At 39.2% G+C, this 17,449-nt stretch overlaps 3 protein-coding genes across 5 annotated transcripts; 1 reads left to right on the top strand and 2 right to left on the bottom strand.

The window, feature by feature from the left end:
• Window positions 1-93: 93 nt before the first annotated feature.
• LOC308390208 (uncharacterized protein) lies at window positions 94-5,905 on the bottom strand. Of its 2 annotated transcripts, none has more exons than XM_080871958.1 (8): window positions 5,778-5,905; window positions 5,441-5,551; window positions 4,997-5,074; window positions 3,725-3,775; window positions 3,565-3,615; window positions 3,427-3,477; window positions 3,134-3,184; window positions 94-2,420 (listed from the first exon to the last, which is right to left on the bottom strand). In XM_080871958.1, exons 2-8 carry the CDS (start codon window positions 5,478-5,480, stop codon window positions 1,642-1,644), a joined length of 1,101 nt encoding a protein of 366 aa, XP_080728084.1. In that variant the 5' UTR covers window positions 5,481-5,551; window positions 5,778-5,905; the 3' UTR covers window positions 94-1,641. The 2 variants fall into 2 exon arrangements, with proteins under 2 accessions (XP_080728084.1, XP_080728085.1); XM_080871959.1 differs by having other exon boundaries at window positions 5,441-5,541; window positions 5,778-5,865.
• Window positions 5,906-6,081: 176 nt separating this feature from the next.
• Window positions 6,082-11,561, bottom strand: xrcc6 (X-ray repair complementing defective repair in Chinese hamster cells 6). The gene is made up of 13 exons (XM_080873053.1): window positions 11,440-11,561; window positions 10,919-11,023; window positions 9,916-10,028; window positions 9,661-9,802; window positions 9,160-9,411; window positions 8,762-8,948; window positions 8,482-8,668; window positions 8,181-8,349; window positions 7,665-7,826; window positions 7,319-7,448; window positions 7,045-7,145; window positions 6,842-6,958; window positions 6,082-6,658 (listed from the first exon to the last, which is right to left on the bottom strand). The coding sequence occupies exons 2-13, from the start codon at window positions 10,989-10,991 to the stop codon at window positions 6,459-6,461; spliced, it is 1,833 nt and encodes a 610-aa protein (XP_080729179.1). The 5' UTR covers window positions 10,992-11,023; window positions 11,440-11,561; the 3' UTR covers window positions 6,082-6,458.
• Window positions 11,562-11,656: 95 nt separating this feature from the next.
• On the top strand, window positions 11,657-16,719 carry LOC308390782 (desumoylating isopeptidase 1-like). 2 transcript variants are annotated; one of them, XR_013970497.1, is made up of 7 exons: window positions 11,657-12,014; window positions 12,128-12,149; window positions 12,261-12,333; window positions 12,464-12,573; window positions 12,962-13,084; window positions 13,677-13,809; window positions 15,197-16,719. XR_013970497.1 is itself a non-coding variant. In XM_080873054.1 (6 exons), the coding sequence occupies exons 1-6, from the start codon at window positions 11,927-11,929 to the stop codon at window positions 13,753-13,755; spliced, it is 495 nt and encodes a 164-aa protein (XP_080729180.1). In that variant the 5' UTR covers window positions 11,658-11,926; the 3' UTR covers window positions 13,756-14,170. The 2 variants fall into 2 exon arrangements, 1 of the variants encoding a protein (XP_080729180.1); XM_080873054.1 differs by lacking the exon at window positions 15,197-16,719 and having other exon boundaries at window positions 11,658-12,014; window positions 13,677-14,170.
• The last annotated feature ends 730 nt before the right edge of the window (window positions 16,720-17,449 follow it).

Here is a 17,449-nt window from a genome sequence, read left to right as displayed (position 1 = left end):
GCTTGCCGTAGCTGGTGTATCGCAGTAGGTGTAAATATTATGGAAGCATGAAAACTTTTGAAACCTTTTTGTAACCAGCAGAGGATGCTTGAGGCAACACGGTAACGAGGTTAATTGTAGGGAAAATAAAAATAAAAACATTATTTTAAAAAAAGAGATTCACCGTTTTTTTTTTTGGCATATATTATTAAATGCCTGGATAGTAAGTAACATATTTGCATCCCGATGCCGGACTTTAATTGATTAATTACTGTTAATTACTATAACAGATTGAGTTATTTAGATTTGGAGAAAAACTTGAAAACGGGATTTATAGTGAAGAATAAATAAATCATAGTTTTGTAGAGTGGCAGAGATGCTCAATATGTGTCCCATCTCTCTGCCAGCTCTCTGATATGTGTTATGCTTACAGACTGTACTGTTACTGTTCTTCTAGTGTCTGTAGAAAGTTATATGAGAAACATTACTAATCAGGAAAGATCAGAGAGAAAGACTTAACAGATAGAACATTTCTATAGATATTTGCTGTAATTACAACAACAGGAGGATCATTTCATATTTCCGAACAGCTTAAGTTACTTGTATCTGTCACTCAACTTTTTTAACAGTCAAAAACGCGTCTTAATACACTTGAATCTGAAATAAATCTGGAACCTGAAAATAGACGAGGTGTAGGGGTCCAGGTGCCTCTCAGACCATGTAAACTACAAAATACTTAAACATTTTATGGGCTTTAATCCTATGTCCTTATATCCTATTACAACTTTTTCTTGTTGTGGTTTTGAGTCTATAGCAATATATTAGTATTAATGGGATTTATTTAGCCAGATGACATTTGGCATACTTGGTGACTCTGACTGTAGTTTTTGGGAGTGAAAGTATAAGAGCACATAGTGTATTGAATATTTGATGTAACTAACTCTGCTTCACTATTCTTATATTCATTATCATCATTTTAGCTACATTATCAAGAGAAGTCTGTGGAAAATTTTACTTATCAAAGCTAGGTAACCACAGTTGACTGACAGCCATACATTTGAAAAATTTAAGTAATTGTTGTTTCATGAGTATATTTAAGAGTACATTTATTTGTTATCATATTATCATGTTATCATATTTAGGCATACAATTATTTGTTATCAATCTATAAGTGACAGACAAGTTAGTTCTTTTAAATTTTTATATATTTTTGTAGGTTTTGTAGTTTTTCCCCCCACTTAAATTATGGAAGAAGAATGAACAACAGAAGTAAATTTGATAAAATATTCATTTCTAAAATGCTAATTCTCCAAACAGTGACTTTTATGCATCACAGGTAGACAAATTATCATCTACAGCTACAGCTAAATATTTGGGCCACATAATCAGCAATTAGTACTTTGCTGAGAAAAGTAAACAGTAAACATTTAAGCATTTAGTAGCTGTAAACAGCCGTCTGGAGAACACAAAGTGATGAAAAATTGATGGATTAATCTAATTAAGAATATAAAAATTGATATGAAATATATTTTTAAACAATCTAGGGTATGTTGGAAACTATAATACATACCACTGTCCACTACTGAACAGTGGCAAACACCTCCACCTCCACCATCTTTCCAACTTGTTGCACATAATGCCCTTTCTTCTTCTCTTCTCTCTCTACATATATCCCAGTCTTTTAGCCAGTGCAGAGGTCATATCAGCCAGCAGCACCTCCCTCATGTGGTCTTCTCTTCTCTGTAGCTCGTGGACAAAATGCCCCTTCAGCTCCATTACCTCCATCACACGCTCCACCAGCTGCCTGCGTGTAACACTTCTTTCCTCTGCAGGGCGGTCGGGACTGTTATCCACCAGCTCAGGCCTCTGGCCACACAGTGCCACAGCCCTTTTCAGATTTCCAGCATCTGCATCAAGCAGCTGATCTAAAGTGTTCCTTCGACCCAGACGGTCTGCACGAGTGAGCACTGGGATAATGTACCTCTTGACTTCCACACCGAACAGTTCCATTGTGGCTTGGACTGCTTGGGCAGCATCCTGCTCAGCCCCCTTGGTGAAGCCTGGAGCACGCATCACCAGTAGAAAGGCATGTGGTCCGGGACTGGCGAGCTGGACACTCCTCAGAACTTCCAGTGCTCTCTCTTTGTTCCCTAGTGACGTCCCCAAAAGATCTGGGGTCTGAATTACTATAAGTTCTCTACCATCTATAAAGTCCCTTTGCACAGTACTCTCCTTTAGAGGAACCCTTTTGGTGCTTCTCTCACTGTTGTTCATTAAAGTATCTGCTAAGGAAGTCCGTCCTCCACCAGGAAGCCCCAGGAGGACCAGCCTGAGACCTGGTTTCTTGGGAATGCTGCCACCAGAGGGATCAAGCATTTGGTTCAGTAAGCTGCTAATGACTTGATCATTCTGTGAGTTCAAAGACCCGTCTCTGGATGAATCTACAGAGATAATACAATATTATTTTAGAATTTAAAAAAAAAAGCCTTATGGGGTAAAGCTGTGATTCTAAATCAAAAAGAGCTCAATCTGATGATCTAAAATTTCTTTTTTTTTTCATTTTCTCAGTTGGGAAATTTATAAGAAGAGCCTTAAGAACTTGTGTGGAATAACAATATTTGCTGCCGAAAACAATACAATACATGCCAAAGATGGTGATTCAGGAAAAGAGGGCACATCGCTGCCTCACTTACATACAGTCAGTGACATAAGAATGAATTTTGTGTCACATCAGTGAACGCTTTAGGCCAGTTTGAGAGATAGTGTAAGACCATTTGTCTGAAACCCGAGGCTGAGCTGAAAGTGGATCTTGTGCTCAGGATAATGATCCTGAACAGATTTGCAAGTACAACAAGAAATATATCTCAGAAAAATGAATCACTCCATAATCCTTATAATGCAAAATGGGCATTATAAGGACGCAAGAACCTGAAATATCCTGAAACTGAAGGAGTTTTGAATGAGAGTTCTTAAACATACCAGAAAACCTCTCATAAGGTTGATTCTGTAAAACCACTAGCTTCTGAGACCATTGATCGTTTTGTGAGACAAATCCCATAAAAGCACAAAAACAAACTACAAAAAATGAACAAATACATATTGATATATAGAGTATGTAGCTAAATATAGCTAATAAAAAAGACAACAAACTGACTGTTGATGGCTTTGATGACAGCAGCGATCCACTTGAACCTTGAGGAAAATGCTGAGGAAGCAAGCAGACAGAAATTTACATTAGTGTTGTAATTACTCGCATGTATCACAGAAACAGCTGTGATGCCTTCACATTTTAAACTGCTGTCACATGTCTCCTTGCACTGCTGGGTCACGTCCTCTGATAGCCACTCAGATTCTAAACGTTTTCTTTTACGCTCTCTCCGAAAAAGCCTATTTGCAACACGCAGTGAAGAGAAAACAAAATCCAACAAAGATACGAGAAATACTTACTGGCTAAAAAGCGCCAAATCCGAGACAGCCACTTAAACAAGGTCTGGATTACTGAGACACGAGACATGGAGTGGAAAAAGTCAGCTCCTGTTTAACAGATTTTGTTTTAAATGGTAAAATGGGGGATGTGCTTTATACCTCGGAGGGTTCCCACAAGCCGACTTATCCACCCCCAAAGAGCTGACAGACCTGAAGGGAAAAGAAATAATCAGTGTGCATGAATTAACTCAGTTTCATTTTGCTGGTTTTGTCCTGAAACTTGGAAGTCAAAGTGAAGTATTAGCTTAGATAAACTCACCAGTTAAAGAACAAAAGAGACGAATCGGCCATCGAATCAGAGCTGGGAGAGCTGCAGGGAAGTGTGGCTAGAATGAGTATCGCAGAGTGTGATAATAATAGTGTGATAATAATTTTCTATAATGAACATGGATTTATTCATATGCCATAACTGTAGGATCCATACTGCCCTCTTTTATTTGTCTCTTTTGAATTTACTATGATCAAACTCTACATTCAATCAGCTGATACAGGACAAAAGACACTGTAGACATGAGCAAGAGATGAATAGTGACTAATAATGAAATGCTGAGTGGTGTATGAACACACAGAGAGAAAACAGCTGATTAAAGACGAAACACTCATTGAATCATGGGAAGTCTGCAGCATCCTAAGCATATTGCTGCATAACTAAGAGATGATTCAGTGTATCTTTTGTCCTGTCTCCCTCTCTGAGCCTGGTTCTGATGGAGGTTGCTTCCTGTTAAAAGGGAGTTTTTCCTCCCCGATGTTGCCAAATGCTCGCTCATAAGGGGTTGTTCTGATTGTTGAGGTTTTCTCTATTATTGTCAGAAAATGCCTGAGATTACTGTTGTGATTTGGTGATATATAAATAAAACTGAGTTGAGTTGAATTTAACTGAATTGAATTAAATTGAACAGGGCCTGATTATTTATGATCTTCATGCCAAGAGAAGGATTTTAAATTTGATTATGCATTTAACTGGCAGCCAGTAAAGAGAAGCCAGTATAGGAGAAATACGCTCTCTCTTTCTAGTCTCTGTCCCATTTTGAATCATTTAAGTGTTCAGATGACAGGTTATTGATTCGGTTTAAAGATTTAGACTAGTGTGTCGTATGTTTGCGGTATGTTACTCGCAATTACCCCCTCCACCCCCCTTATCTCCTGTCTTTCGATAACTTGGCCCTCACACCCTGTCAGGTCTGGCATGACAACCACTCAGATAATAATGTGAGATCTAAAATAAAAGATATAAAAAATAAATAAATAAAAGAAAACAGCTAACAAGAGGAGCCTATAGACTGTCTACAGCAGCAGTCCCCAACCCCCGGGCCTCGGACCGGTACCGGTCCGTGAGTCCTTTGGTACCGGGCCGCGAGAGTTGAGGCAGGAGAAGTTTAAAAGAAAAAGAAATGGAAAAAAAGACTAGTAAGATTTAAAAACATCTGTTTACTACCTGAAAATAGTTCCCTATTACAGATTCATTATTTATTTTCTAGAATCAGTAAAAGTCATTAAACAGAACACGTGTGGGTGTTGCTGTGTGACTGACTCTGTGAGAACCTGTAGAGAAGATACCCCACCACGGTAAAAAGTCCCATCTGGACACTGTTGGTGTTCATCCACCAGCCTATCAAGGAGAAGGCAGGGAGGCAAACATGACATTAGCGGTGCAGAGCTGTTCACAACTTAGCATCAGTTTAGCCTTTCACCCACATTTAGAAAAAAAAATAGAAATGAAATCCCCTGAAGGATCCCAAGAAAGCTGTGTCTCATGGTTTTTGATTGTTTACACTTATTTTTAAGACTTAACTTGGCTGTAAAGACCGCAAACTACAATGCCTGAACTCAACACTTTACATGTAACATACATTTTGCAGAAATAAAGATGCATCAGAATATGATACTAAAAAAAGACCAATAAATTAAAAAAAAAAAGTCAATATCATATTTTTTGTGTGTAAATTTTTATTTTTTTTATGTATATTTTGCCTACCTGCATCCTCAGGGGTGTCTTTCTCACACTGACACTCCATGTCTCAGCAGATGGGAACGCTGTAGTTGGTGTGAAGGTAAGAAGAACAGGCAGCACCACTTCTGCTCAGAGCTAACACAGGTTAAACAAACTGCTTGAAAAACGCTGCAATGTTTATGTAATTTTCCTAAGTGTTCAGTTATAACAATAAAAACTCATCTGATATAAAAGGAAAGGGTTCTGATTAATAGGTGTCTAGACTACAAGACAGAGCTGAAAAACCAAACAACATAATGTTGTTACCGGTAAGTCCTTTTTGAGCTTTATCGACAGCAAAATGCTCATGAACAGCTTTTACCTGATGTGTAGCCAGATAATCGCCCTCCAAGTGACATCAGCTTTGAGACTGTCAGTACAACTCACATGGGGTTTAAACTCTAATTTCTTCTTCCTGCTTTTGCGCAAGTATTAGCCTGCGCAGGCCTGCCCTCCTCAGGAACAGTACTTCCTTTTTGTTATGCAGCAAAACAAATCAAGGACGAGGCCCAGGAATGCTGATCATGCAGTTTGACCTGGGACACACCTTTTTTTGTGCAACATGAACTAGAAATGCAGCTTACGGTGAACTAACCTGCGTGATTATGTAAATAAAAGGAATCAGGTGAGTAGTATAAAACAGTTTATTAATGCAAATGCAACGCCATCAAGTGTCACCACTAGTTACAGTATTTATAAGATCAGTGTATTCCAATGCTTCTAGACTTCTTTATCATTTCAAACACCACTGGAGTGAGTGCTTGATCACAACAGAATGACAGTTTTTTTAAAACATTCAAACAGTATTTATACATAATGGGGCTGTCACGCTATTCTTATCTAATCAAGCCCAACGGGAAAACACAGCGTCTGGTCCATGTGAGGGCCGTGTAGCGAGTTTAAAACAAGCACAGGAACCATACATGATGACTGCTCAAACAGATTCAAAAATTAACCAGAACTTTGTGCAAAGCTGTTGTGGATTAAGACTGGTGTAGACTCCTCATGAGCCTAAACGGGCAATCAAAGCATCTATCAGCTCCTGCTTCTTGGTCCCAGTGGTTCGAACCCCAAATTGCTTACAGGCGTCCTTTAGAACGGGCACGGTCAGCTTTGCCAGAGTGCCGTTCTGCACGTGGGCCTTCAACTCATCTTCTGTCAGCTCTACTTTGGGCTTCTTCTCAGCTCCACCTCCAGTATCAGCTGCGAGTTCATGGAGTAAAAGAATAATCAGATTTATCAAATCACAGAATTCCCGAACTACTGAATGATGCAAGTTATTAATAAGTCAATCTGACTACCTGGAAACATTTTGCTTGGGATGTAATTCACAACACATACTAGCACATAACTTTACGTAGTTTCACTGATGGTTCATGCTCTGACCTGTTTTGCGTTTGGCAGCTGGCTTGCTCTCTGGATTGTAGTAGGCAGGGTAGACCAGATCTTTGAACTCCTGGACCAGAGGACCCAGACGCTGGTCTATTTGGTCAACCTTTGGCACTGAGGAAGAGAAAGAGCGCGATGAGCAGAATTACTCTAGCAGCCACAAAAGGAAACTGGGATCTGTGTTTAGGTCTGCATCTTACTGATGAGATCCTCAATTTCCTCTGGAGCCATCATATCCAGAGCCAAGGCCTCCAGGTTCCTAAAATGCTGCTGGATGACTGGGTTCTCAAAACCTTCACTCCTGCATGACATTACAGAGTGTGAAAATAATATTAGTGGTTACGCAAAAAACAAAAAAAGGAAATGCATGACTCTGCTATAAACCAGAGTACTTCTTGTTGTTAGTTTTATGAAATTTGATATAACTCCTCAGTTTTCCCTGTTAAAAAAAAAAAAAAAGGGCTCTAGAGTTACCTGTATTTGAACCTGAGTTTGGAGACAATCTCTTTCATCTTGTCCACCTGTGTTTGTGAGGCCGAGGGAAACTGCGGAGGGTCCAGAGTCCGCAAATCATCGGCAAACGGCAGGTAGATGACGTTAAAACCTGGTAAAGTCATGAGCAGACAAGACGCGTCACACTGCAGTTAATTACACACAACTAAGTTCAAATGTTTAAGTAATATTTATGTATTTGCGAGTTCTCTGTATTACTGTAAAATTTAGTTATTTTTGCTAAAAGCTGTAAAGACTCTGAAGTTGCACTTAAAGAAGCTAAAATAATTAAATGTAATTAGCCATCTTGACCCCAGCACCACATTACCTGGTGGTGTAATCTGTACTTTCCCCTCGCCGAGCTCCTCATTCTGAGGCAATAGGGCAACAAACCGAGGTGGATAGTTTCTGCGGGAGATGAAACGGCACAGAGCGAACACGTTCCTCTCGCTGCACTTCTTCAGCAAGGCGGAGAACAGACATGAACTGCCTTGAGTAAAAATAAATAAATAAATAAATAAAAATCACAGGATATCTGATTCAGTATCAATGAGATCCACATTTACTATGACTGAACAGACAATTTTTATAGCTGCTTACAATTTAATTAAAGCTTTTACTTTAAACCCATCATCAATTCTATTTTATTTTATCAAATAACTCAGCTTTAACTCAGCGTTCTTGGAACAAAGAGTCTTTGCATGCAGGGTGTAGATGAGTGAAACTTAAGTTAAGTTGACTATGACCTTTATTTGAAAAAATATTTAGAAATATCCAGAGTCAACACTGTGGTGGTTTTATTCTTCCTTCCTAGAATTAAATCAGACTGCACACACAGTTCTACCTTTCACCTCATCCTCCTCAGGATAGAGGAAGACAGCAGGCCGGATATGGTGAAGCAGTTTGAGCTTTTCCATCGGTTTGAATCCAATCAGAAACAATCCAGGGTCATCAAACTTCTTAATGGCATCCACCTCGTCCCTCTCCATCACAATCTCTTTACCACCATAATACTACACAACACACACAGATAAAGTGGAGTTTTCATGTGTAAGTTAAATCTTAAAAAAATAAAAATAAAAAGCACTCAAATAATGGAATAAACATAGCACTGCTTTCGATTGGGATCACGAGATTTTCATTACCTGGGCTTTCTTTATCTCACTGGGCAGCAGCAGACTGCCAGTTTGGGTGTGGAAGGTTCGAGTTTTGCTGCGGACTGGCTCGTTGGTTTCCCTGTAAAGTTTGATGGAACCTGGTTTGCGAGCTGCCACAGCAGTTGCATAAATTCCCACGGCTACATTTATGCCCTCCCCGAGGCACAGGTTTAACCTAAAGACAGCAGAAAGAATAGATAGTGTAAAGAACAGCCAAGAGGAAAAGGTAAATAAATACGCTATGGAGACAAAGAAAGCCATTGCTTGCCTTGCCAAGGTTCTTTTCTTCAGCTCTTTGGCCCGCACCCGTTTCTGGAGGTCCTCCAGCTTGTCAGAAGGCTGCAGCTGCAGCCCCATCTCACTCTCATCCTCTGGTGGACTTACAATGTCACAAAAGAAGAGCGAGATGTTGAAGCCCCCCGGTTTCATCAGGTGCATTAAATCAATAACGACGCCTAAAAGAAGAAGGTCGAGGGAAGACAGCCCACATACACAATTACCAATGATAACAAATCATCACACTTCAGTAAAATAATGTGAACTTGCAGAATTAGCAGAAGATAGAAACCCGAAAGGCTGGTAAAGTTAATCAATTATAAAAGCAGAGCGGCAGTGATAAAATTTACAGTTAAAAGGGCTTGCGCGAATAGCTTCTTTTAGACCCACCAGTCTCCTTGAGATCACTGGCCTTGGTGCGAGCCTGTCGATCTTTCACGCTGTCGCCTCCGTGTGGTTCATCCCTGCACGTGAAAATCATAAGCCGCTTGTGGGAGAGGCGGAGCTTGATGTCACTGTAGAGGTTGGCACAGCACCACAGAGCATCTCCTAATGATGTCTCTCCACTGCCTATGGTCTCTGCCGCCAGCTTGGCACCTTTTTCCCCCCGCAGAGCATCCACCTCCTGGACTCGCTTTGCACCTGTCCAAAGCAAGAGACAGACAAGGGTATAAGAAAGATATGTTCAGCAGTTTACAAACTACTGAGGAAGTATGAGCCAATATTGACTGCAGCTTTGCTCTGCTCTTTTGAAGTTTTGGTCTGAAATAAAGAAAAAAAAAAAGAGGAAAAAGAACTGCAGATAAGAAGATTGCCTACATTTGTGTTTGAAACAAAACAATAACAAAATAAAGTGTAATTATGTGTTTGTTTCAAAGAGCTGCATCTTACCAGGCTCATTGAGATCATGGTACACATAGACATGCTTAAATGAGTTTCTGGGGTTCTTGCTCTGCTCTGTGCCGTAGAAAACCAGAGCCACCAGGTCCCTGTCGCTACTGATGATCTTACTGGTGTACACAGTGCGCACAACCTACAAGAGCAGCACACAAACCATCATTGTTACAAGGTTGCTATACGAAGCAGAGCGACATAACTACTATAAAATTAAAACTAGCAAAAGAAAAAGATAACCAGCCATCTCACCTGCATGGTCATATCAAAGTTGGAGGGTTCCCCGTCTTCCCCTTTGATGAACATCTCCTTGGAGGCATCAACCAAGAACACCAAGCTGTCTCTCCCTGTAATTTTGTAGTCTCCTATTGAAGATGGAGACCTGGTTTATTCTGTTGTCACTTCAGTATCACTTTTTGTATCAATGCTACATGCCAACATTTTACTTGTGCTGAAGTAGATTTTAATAACTAAAATGTGATAATAAAATGTGATAACAGCAAAAGTATCATTTAAGAAATCCTGAGCCACCCCTCAATTCTTGACTTTTTGCCAGGTGCAGCATTTATTGAAACATGTGCAAAGATACAAGGAAATACAGTATATAAAGCAAGTATTCTCACAAAGGTCAGTTTATACTATTTTACAAACTTGAAAGTCAATATTTGGTATGCCAACTTTTATTCATCAACACAACCCTAACTCTCTAAGGTAAGTTTCTTGTCATTTCATTAAGTAGTCTTTAGGAGTAGTTCTCCAGGCTTCTTGAAGAACATTCAAACTTCCTGACTGTGACAGGAAGATGGCGCATTTGCTCGGCTTGACTTCTACCTGCCTACATTGTATTATATTTTATGCTCTTATATCAGCCCTGACGTTTAATATATGGAGCTATGCCGCTGTGATTTACGACCGTTCTTCCATATTGATGATGCCTCACCTAACTCTGCAGCTGAACTTTTATTGTTAGTTGCCTTTCTACACCTGAATGATTTATAAGTCAGTGTTAAGTGAATTAAGAATTAAAAGCATTCCTCTGAAAATTGCCAGGTTCAAGAACTGGAGTTAATAAAGGGGGGAAAGCAGCCAATGTTTAAAGAAAAACTTTGAAAGACCTTCATAAAACCTGGAAAGCTATTACACAAAACACAACAAAGTGGGGCTCTTAGGAAGCTAAATATAAACAAATAAGTGGTGGCTCAAGACTTTTGCACAGCGGTGTAAATAAGCGTTGAGTAGCGGTTTTTCCTTTTACCCCCTGACTGCTCCCCTTCTTCTTGCTCTCCCTCCTCATCCTCGTTTTGGTAGTAGGCGTTCCACTCTGCCATTGGTGCTGCCTTCAGTCCCGTCTCAGGATTTACTGTGAAAACCAGGGATAAAAGACTGCCGCATTTACAACACTAGATTCAAACAAAGTATCAATGGCAGAAGGCTTTTCTGTGGCGTATTTAAAAAGTGCATCCTATGTACTCCTACAAATAAACATATGGTGCAACTTTCACCAGGTAATAATTATTATGCACACGACAAGGCATTTCAAAACAGTTTTAATGTCTCGTTAACGCATTACTAATGTTTAATTAACTATGTTTTGAACTTTAGCTAGCAAATGTTAGCTAGCTTAGCTTGTAATTAGCCACTTTTCGTGCCATTTCCATTTAGGAGCCAACTATGTAACAATGTTATGGGTCTAATGAGGCACGAAAATTGATAGCCTAAACTTACAACATAAATGAAATACATACACAGTTTTCGTCAAAGAATTCCGTCACTTACCATGTGCTTCTCCTTTCTGCACACAAGTCCAGGCTAGTTTTAATCACTGGCGCGTTCAGATACGTGAACAAGCACAGTTCAAACGCCTACTGGATGTCTTATCGTCTATTGGCAGTTTATCTGCCAATCTAAGGTATTGGCCAATCCCGTTTAAAAACGCGGGGTTTATTTACCCTAAAGCCGGAAGCCTGCTGTTCACGTGATAGGACAGTAGCGTTATCGTTGATAGACAGTGACACAGCACTGGAATTGACTCCCGGCAACTTCGAGCTAGGTTTTACATTTACTTTTTTATTTTACAGTCATTACTAGCATTTTAAACAGCCTGTAGCCTGAATTTATTATTTCTCACAGTTCCACCACCAGAAGGTTTATTAAACTTTTCTTTGCCACCGGGAAGCTAGCTAGCTGGGAACTCTGTAGTGACTAAGTAACTTTCTAGAAGGTTAGCTGCATTGTCGTTTCGAATAAATCGTTTTGCGTTATCATGGACCAAACTGATTCTTATCCAGTAAAACTTTACGTTTATGACCTGTCCAGAGGGATGGCCCGTCAGCTGAGTGCTTCCATGCTGGGTGAGTTTCTGACAAACTCTGTCATGACTCAGTGGGATGCTTCGGAAGTGAAAGTTGTTGATTTCTAAGGGCGGAAAAAGTTGATCGTAATTTAAATTATTTTATCTTTACAGGGAGACATATTGATGGGATATGGTGAGTTTACATAAAGAAAGTTCTATAAAAAGTATTCTTACTGAGCACCTGAGCTGCAGTTAAGTACTTTAATACCACTGTTTAAAAAACAAATGCATTGGCGTCTAACAGGCACACGGGTGTTGTGGTCCACGGGAAAGAGCACTACTTTGGTGGATCAACAGGCATCACCAATTGTCCACCTGTAAGAATCAGCACCATCCTCTCATATAAACAGTGCACTTTAAAGCCGTTTGATCTAGACACAAAATCAAGAAACTTGTGTCAGAATCTCAGTGACAAGTCACTGAAGTGTGCATCTGTTTGTCTCCTAGGGAGGCACTTTGTTGGGGCCGCCTGATTCTGTAGTAGATATGGGCTCCACTGAAGTGCCTGAAGACCTTTTTAAGGAGTATTTAACTTCACTGGGAGAGTCCAAGTACAGGTAAAAGAAGATGATGAGATCTTTATTATTATAATTGTTATTATTATTGTTGTTGTTGTTGTTGTTTTGGAAAAATACAACTGAACCAAACAGTTACAAATGATTTGTTTTTAAGTAGCACCAGTAGAATTAAGTGCATAGCTTGAATGCACAGAACAAGCCTCATGCGTTACTGCCCTGTTTGAGTCTAAATAATAGTTTTTAGGAATGAGCTAAAATGTACATATAGTGTTCTTCCCCCTCATTATTTTGCATTTAAAATGTTTCTGTCTCATCACTTCCTGCTACTCACCTGCTTTTCTCCACCCTGTGGTGCACCTCTCTCTCCCTCTCTCTGCGCTTTGAACTCCTTCTTCCCTCCTCTGACTTCCTCCTTCATTTGTTGCAGAGGTGCCAATTACAACTTGTTTGAGAACAACTGCAACACTTTCAGCAGTGAAGTGGCTCAATTCCTGACAGGCAGAAAGATCCCATCGTACATCACAGACCTTCCATCTGACATCCTCGCCACGTAAGCTTCTTAATTCTGTGCAGTCAAATTGAGTCTCTGCTGATACTGATGGCAAAATACTAAAAATGCATAATAATATCAATTATATTATAGATAATAAATATAAATGGAAAAATGCATTTGAAATTATATGCACCCTGAATGTTGTATTAAATACACCATTACAATATGAATGTACAGTTGTCAAAAATTAGAGACCTGGGTTGAGAAACACTCAAAACACTGAGAATGAGAAAACTATTTTTACACTGCCCAAAATAAACTACTAATTTTGGTCAGCTGTGATCACTTTCAGACATTTATTGGCCTTTTTCACACGTAGAACTTTCAGCTCCACTTATTAAAGATTTAAGTGAGTGATTTAATTTTGACCCGGTGTCGTTTGTAGAAAAATCCGAAATAAATGGAAACTTAAGTGCCCAATTCTTGTTATTTAAAGACATTAAAGATGTATGCTGTACAATCATTTCATCCTGCGTCTCTTTTGAACGATTACTCTTGTGGTATTAAGTGTTTGCTGTTCTTGTATGATATAACTGACTAATACTTTGGTTTGTAATGTAACTGTACTCTCTGCTGTATTTCCTCACAGACCATTTGGCCAGGCTCTCCGTCCCTTCCTGGATTCCATGGTCATAAATCCTGGAGGCAACAACCTGGCTGGGCAATGATAGACCGAGTCGTGGATTTTAGAAGATAACTGATAACATCCCTGCATGTGGCTGGCAAGTCACTTCTATATTTAATCAGCCATCACTTATTGTTATTGACTTTTATGGTGTTGTTCAACATACTCTGAGGTGTATGCGAGGGGTGAAGGTGTGCTAAACTCTGTGGACAGGGGACTAAAAATGGGTCTTATACTTGTTTGTGTACATTAACGTGTTTAAGATTACGTTTTCTTGGGTCAGCAGTAGTGGTGCAACGGATCAAAAATCTCACGGTTCGGATCGGATCACAGTTTTAAGTCACGGATCGGATCAATTTTCGGATCAGCGAAAAAAGACAAAAATTTAACATTTACTTATTGAAGTATTTTTTGCCGGTTAAAAACATTCAACTCAAGACTCATTCCATGCAGTTATTAAGGGCAGTATAGGGCTTTGTATCTACCACTCAATTTAATTCAGTTGTATTTATAAAGCGCCACATCACAACAGCAGTCGCCTCAAGGTGCTTTATATTGTAAGGTAGACCCTACAATAATACATTATATCGCACTCCGCTGTGATATAATGAGCTGTCACGGTCACGTGGCTTTCCGTTGCCCTGGAGCTCCACCCATTTGTAGTAGTTAGGGCAACAGAAGATGCCTGGGACAGTTCAGCCGTAACTTTAAACTTTTCCTGCTCATACATGCTTGGAACGATCTTGCCACTAAAGTTGACGCGAACAGGATATCATAGCGTGGCTTAAGCACGTTGATCATAGTTTAAACCCCTTGTTTTGCACAACGGAATACGCCCTCCCGTCTGCAGCTAAACACCCCAGTAGCTTTTGTAATAGCTTTAGCCCGGTCGGACTGGGCAGCAAATACCGCAAACTCCTCTGCTTCTCCACTTTGACCGCTAGCGCTGGCCATAACTATCGCTTGACAGACCCACCACGTGGACCATACACATACTTTTTTTTTTTTTTTTTTTCGAATCTTTGGATCACGTCCGTGCTGAACCGTGGAGTGGGATCGGTTCGGATTACGGATCAACCGTGATCCGTTGCACCACTAGTCAGCAGGATCACTATACATGCATATCCTCTGGATTAGTATTCAAAGTTGTCATTTTAGAGGCAGGATTCATCCTCTCATGCACTGCTACTTACGAGAGGCGTTTTCAACAGGTATTGTCATCCTCTCACGAGGTGCTCCAGTATGTCTCTCTGTCATTGTGGCAGTCTGTCACAAAGTTTATTATAGTTAGATGACTGCTCAAAAAAATCGAATGATGAAGAATCCATGAATCGTACTATCATCACATAACCAGCACTGGCCTTGTCTTCCAATCCTTCTGTTTTAATGTGTCTAAAGGATGTCTCTGTTTTAATCATTCACACAGATAATGAGAATTTGTAATAGTTTTCATGGACAACAGATCTTTTTGTGTCTTTCTCCAGAGATCTTGTGAGGCAGAGAGATGGCATGTAAGGACTCCCAATTTAAAATCGGACATTTATGGAATTAAAGGAAACCTTTTCTTTGATATTTATCTATATGTGAAGTTTTTATAGTGACTTTTTAAAATAAAATTAGTTTAGGAACTACTCAAATAAGTGCCTAGTGGCATTTAAAGATCACTGGCAAGGCTTATACTTCTTGCTCTAAGACTTTATTACAAAAAATATTCATGTTGAAAATGGTGGTGTAAAGACTCTGATTGTGTTACGCTGGTAACAAATTGCTATCAAAATGCACAAAGTGCCAGGATGTAACAGGATACTTTAAGTTCAGTTGTTTTGGCAGAAATCCAAATCTGAATTTGAGTCCAATGCCAAAAATGAGGTATTTGTTCCTTAGTCTATTGTCACATTTCGGTCAGTTTGTTTATTTAACGTGCCATGCTGTGTTCTGCCTTTTCTTCAGTGTGGGTGTGAAATCGTTTCCACTTTTTCTGTCCGTCATCCCAATAATGTAAAAACTACTAACTTGAATTTCATGGAACTTGGTGGAGAGGGAGAAAAAATGTAATCTGGTGCCTTAATTCTTTTTATTTGTTTATTTTTACTGTTTGTATTCCTGTAGTTATTAGAACAGGATGCATTTCAAGGCCAGCTCAGTTAAACCCGTTCTGCCGGCTCGTCAGGCTTTAAAAGTATCGTTTGACCAAAGTTTTATCTTCAGAATGCCACGTCCAGGAACATCTGATGAACACAGGGAATTATATATTTTTTTAAATTCAGGACCACTCAGCTTTACAGCTTTCATTTGCTTTGTCGGGTTTAGAGTTTTCTCAGTTTATAAAGACGCACTGTTTCATATACACTATGCATATTTGACTGTTTATATTTGCATGATTAAACCAGGCATAGGAAAACTATGCGTATCAACCACTTACCTCCATCACTGTTTTGGCAAACTGTGTTTAATTGTTGTGTTTGGGACATGTTTACTCTAAATATTGTTTAACCTGTTGCTCCTTCACCATCCTGATCCTGCGTAGATCATTAATGCACAAGTCTCAAAAAGGCCATTGTTTTGCTTATATTCAAATATAAATAGGTCTTTAGTTTATTCAGATTGTGACTCTAAAATCACTGAATTGAACCTGAATTTGTTGAGGGGGGAAAATGTACTTTAAAAAAAAAAAAAAGATGTTTGCTTACAAGCAGAGGGTCACACGTGGTTTAGACAAATGTTTGTCTTAAAACGATTAATATATATGTTCGTCTGACATCTAAACCATCATAGGTGGTATCCTGGGCTGTTTAAACTGGGGTGATCGTTGATGATGATCTAGACCTCACAAGGCAAATGTTTAACTCTGCACTTTATTAAATGTGTGACATTTTCAAATACTATCTTCCATTAAAATTGTTATTCTCTGAAGACTTTTCTGTTGACTTTATTAAAATGTTTTCTCTTCAGTTCTATAGTATTCATCAAGCATCTTAACCCACTTCTAAATTCTTCATGTTTTGCTTCTTTTGTGTTAAAGAATAAAGGTGTTTATACCAAGTACTAACTTTCAAACCTCGGTAAAATTGTACAAACACAGTTTTTCTGCACCTATTTCCATTTTCCTGGCAAAATATAAAGGAAAGAGAGGCAGCGCCAGACTTTTGCACTGTATGTCATTAGTAGCAATCCCTGATTCGCTTCAGAAATCAAGTTTCCAGGACTCAAAACTGCTACTGCTCTCGTTCCATGTAATATAAAGAGCAGCCACAAGGTGGCACTACAGGATCAGTCCTGCAGCATCAGCTGTATTTGTCAGTCAGGCAGGTCGACTATTAAATGTTTTTAAATGACCAAATATTTGTGTGAGTGACGCTGCTTCAAATATTCAGCATGTACTGAACCTGCTACCTCTGAAGTAAACACATTTTACTCCAGCTGCTCCAAGAAAAAGTTTCCAGAAAGTTCACTAAATGACAATATTTGTCTGATGAAATGAGAGCTGCCAATTTATCAGTGGTCTGAAGTGGTATGTCCATGAGGATCAGAAGTCTAATATTAATTTCATATGAAAACCAATCAAACCAAACTCAAAATTTTCTTTAATATCAATATTTAATAGTTCATCATTAAAAGTGTCTTCTAAACAGTCTGTTAGAAACAACATCTCTAGAATATTTTGGGTATAAAGTAGCTGTTCTGTTGTAGTAAGAAGTATGGATACATACAGCATAAACACTACATACTGTATTTCT

Source organism: Rhamphochromis sp. 'chilingali' (assembly GCF_963969265.1).
Source record: "Rhamphochromis sp. 'chilingali' genome assembly, chromosome: 22".
NCBI classification, from domain to species: Eukaryota; Metazoa; Chordata; class Actinopteri; order Cichliformes; family Cichlidae; genus Rhamphochromis; species Rhamphochromis sp. 'chilingali'.
This window is presented reverse-complemented; position numbering and strand designations above follow the sequence as displayed.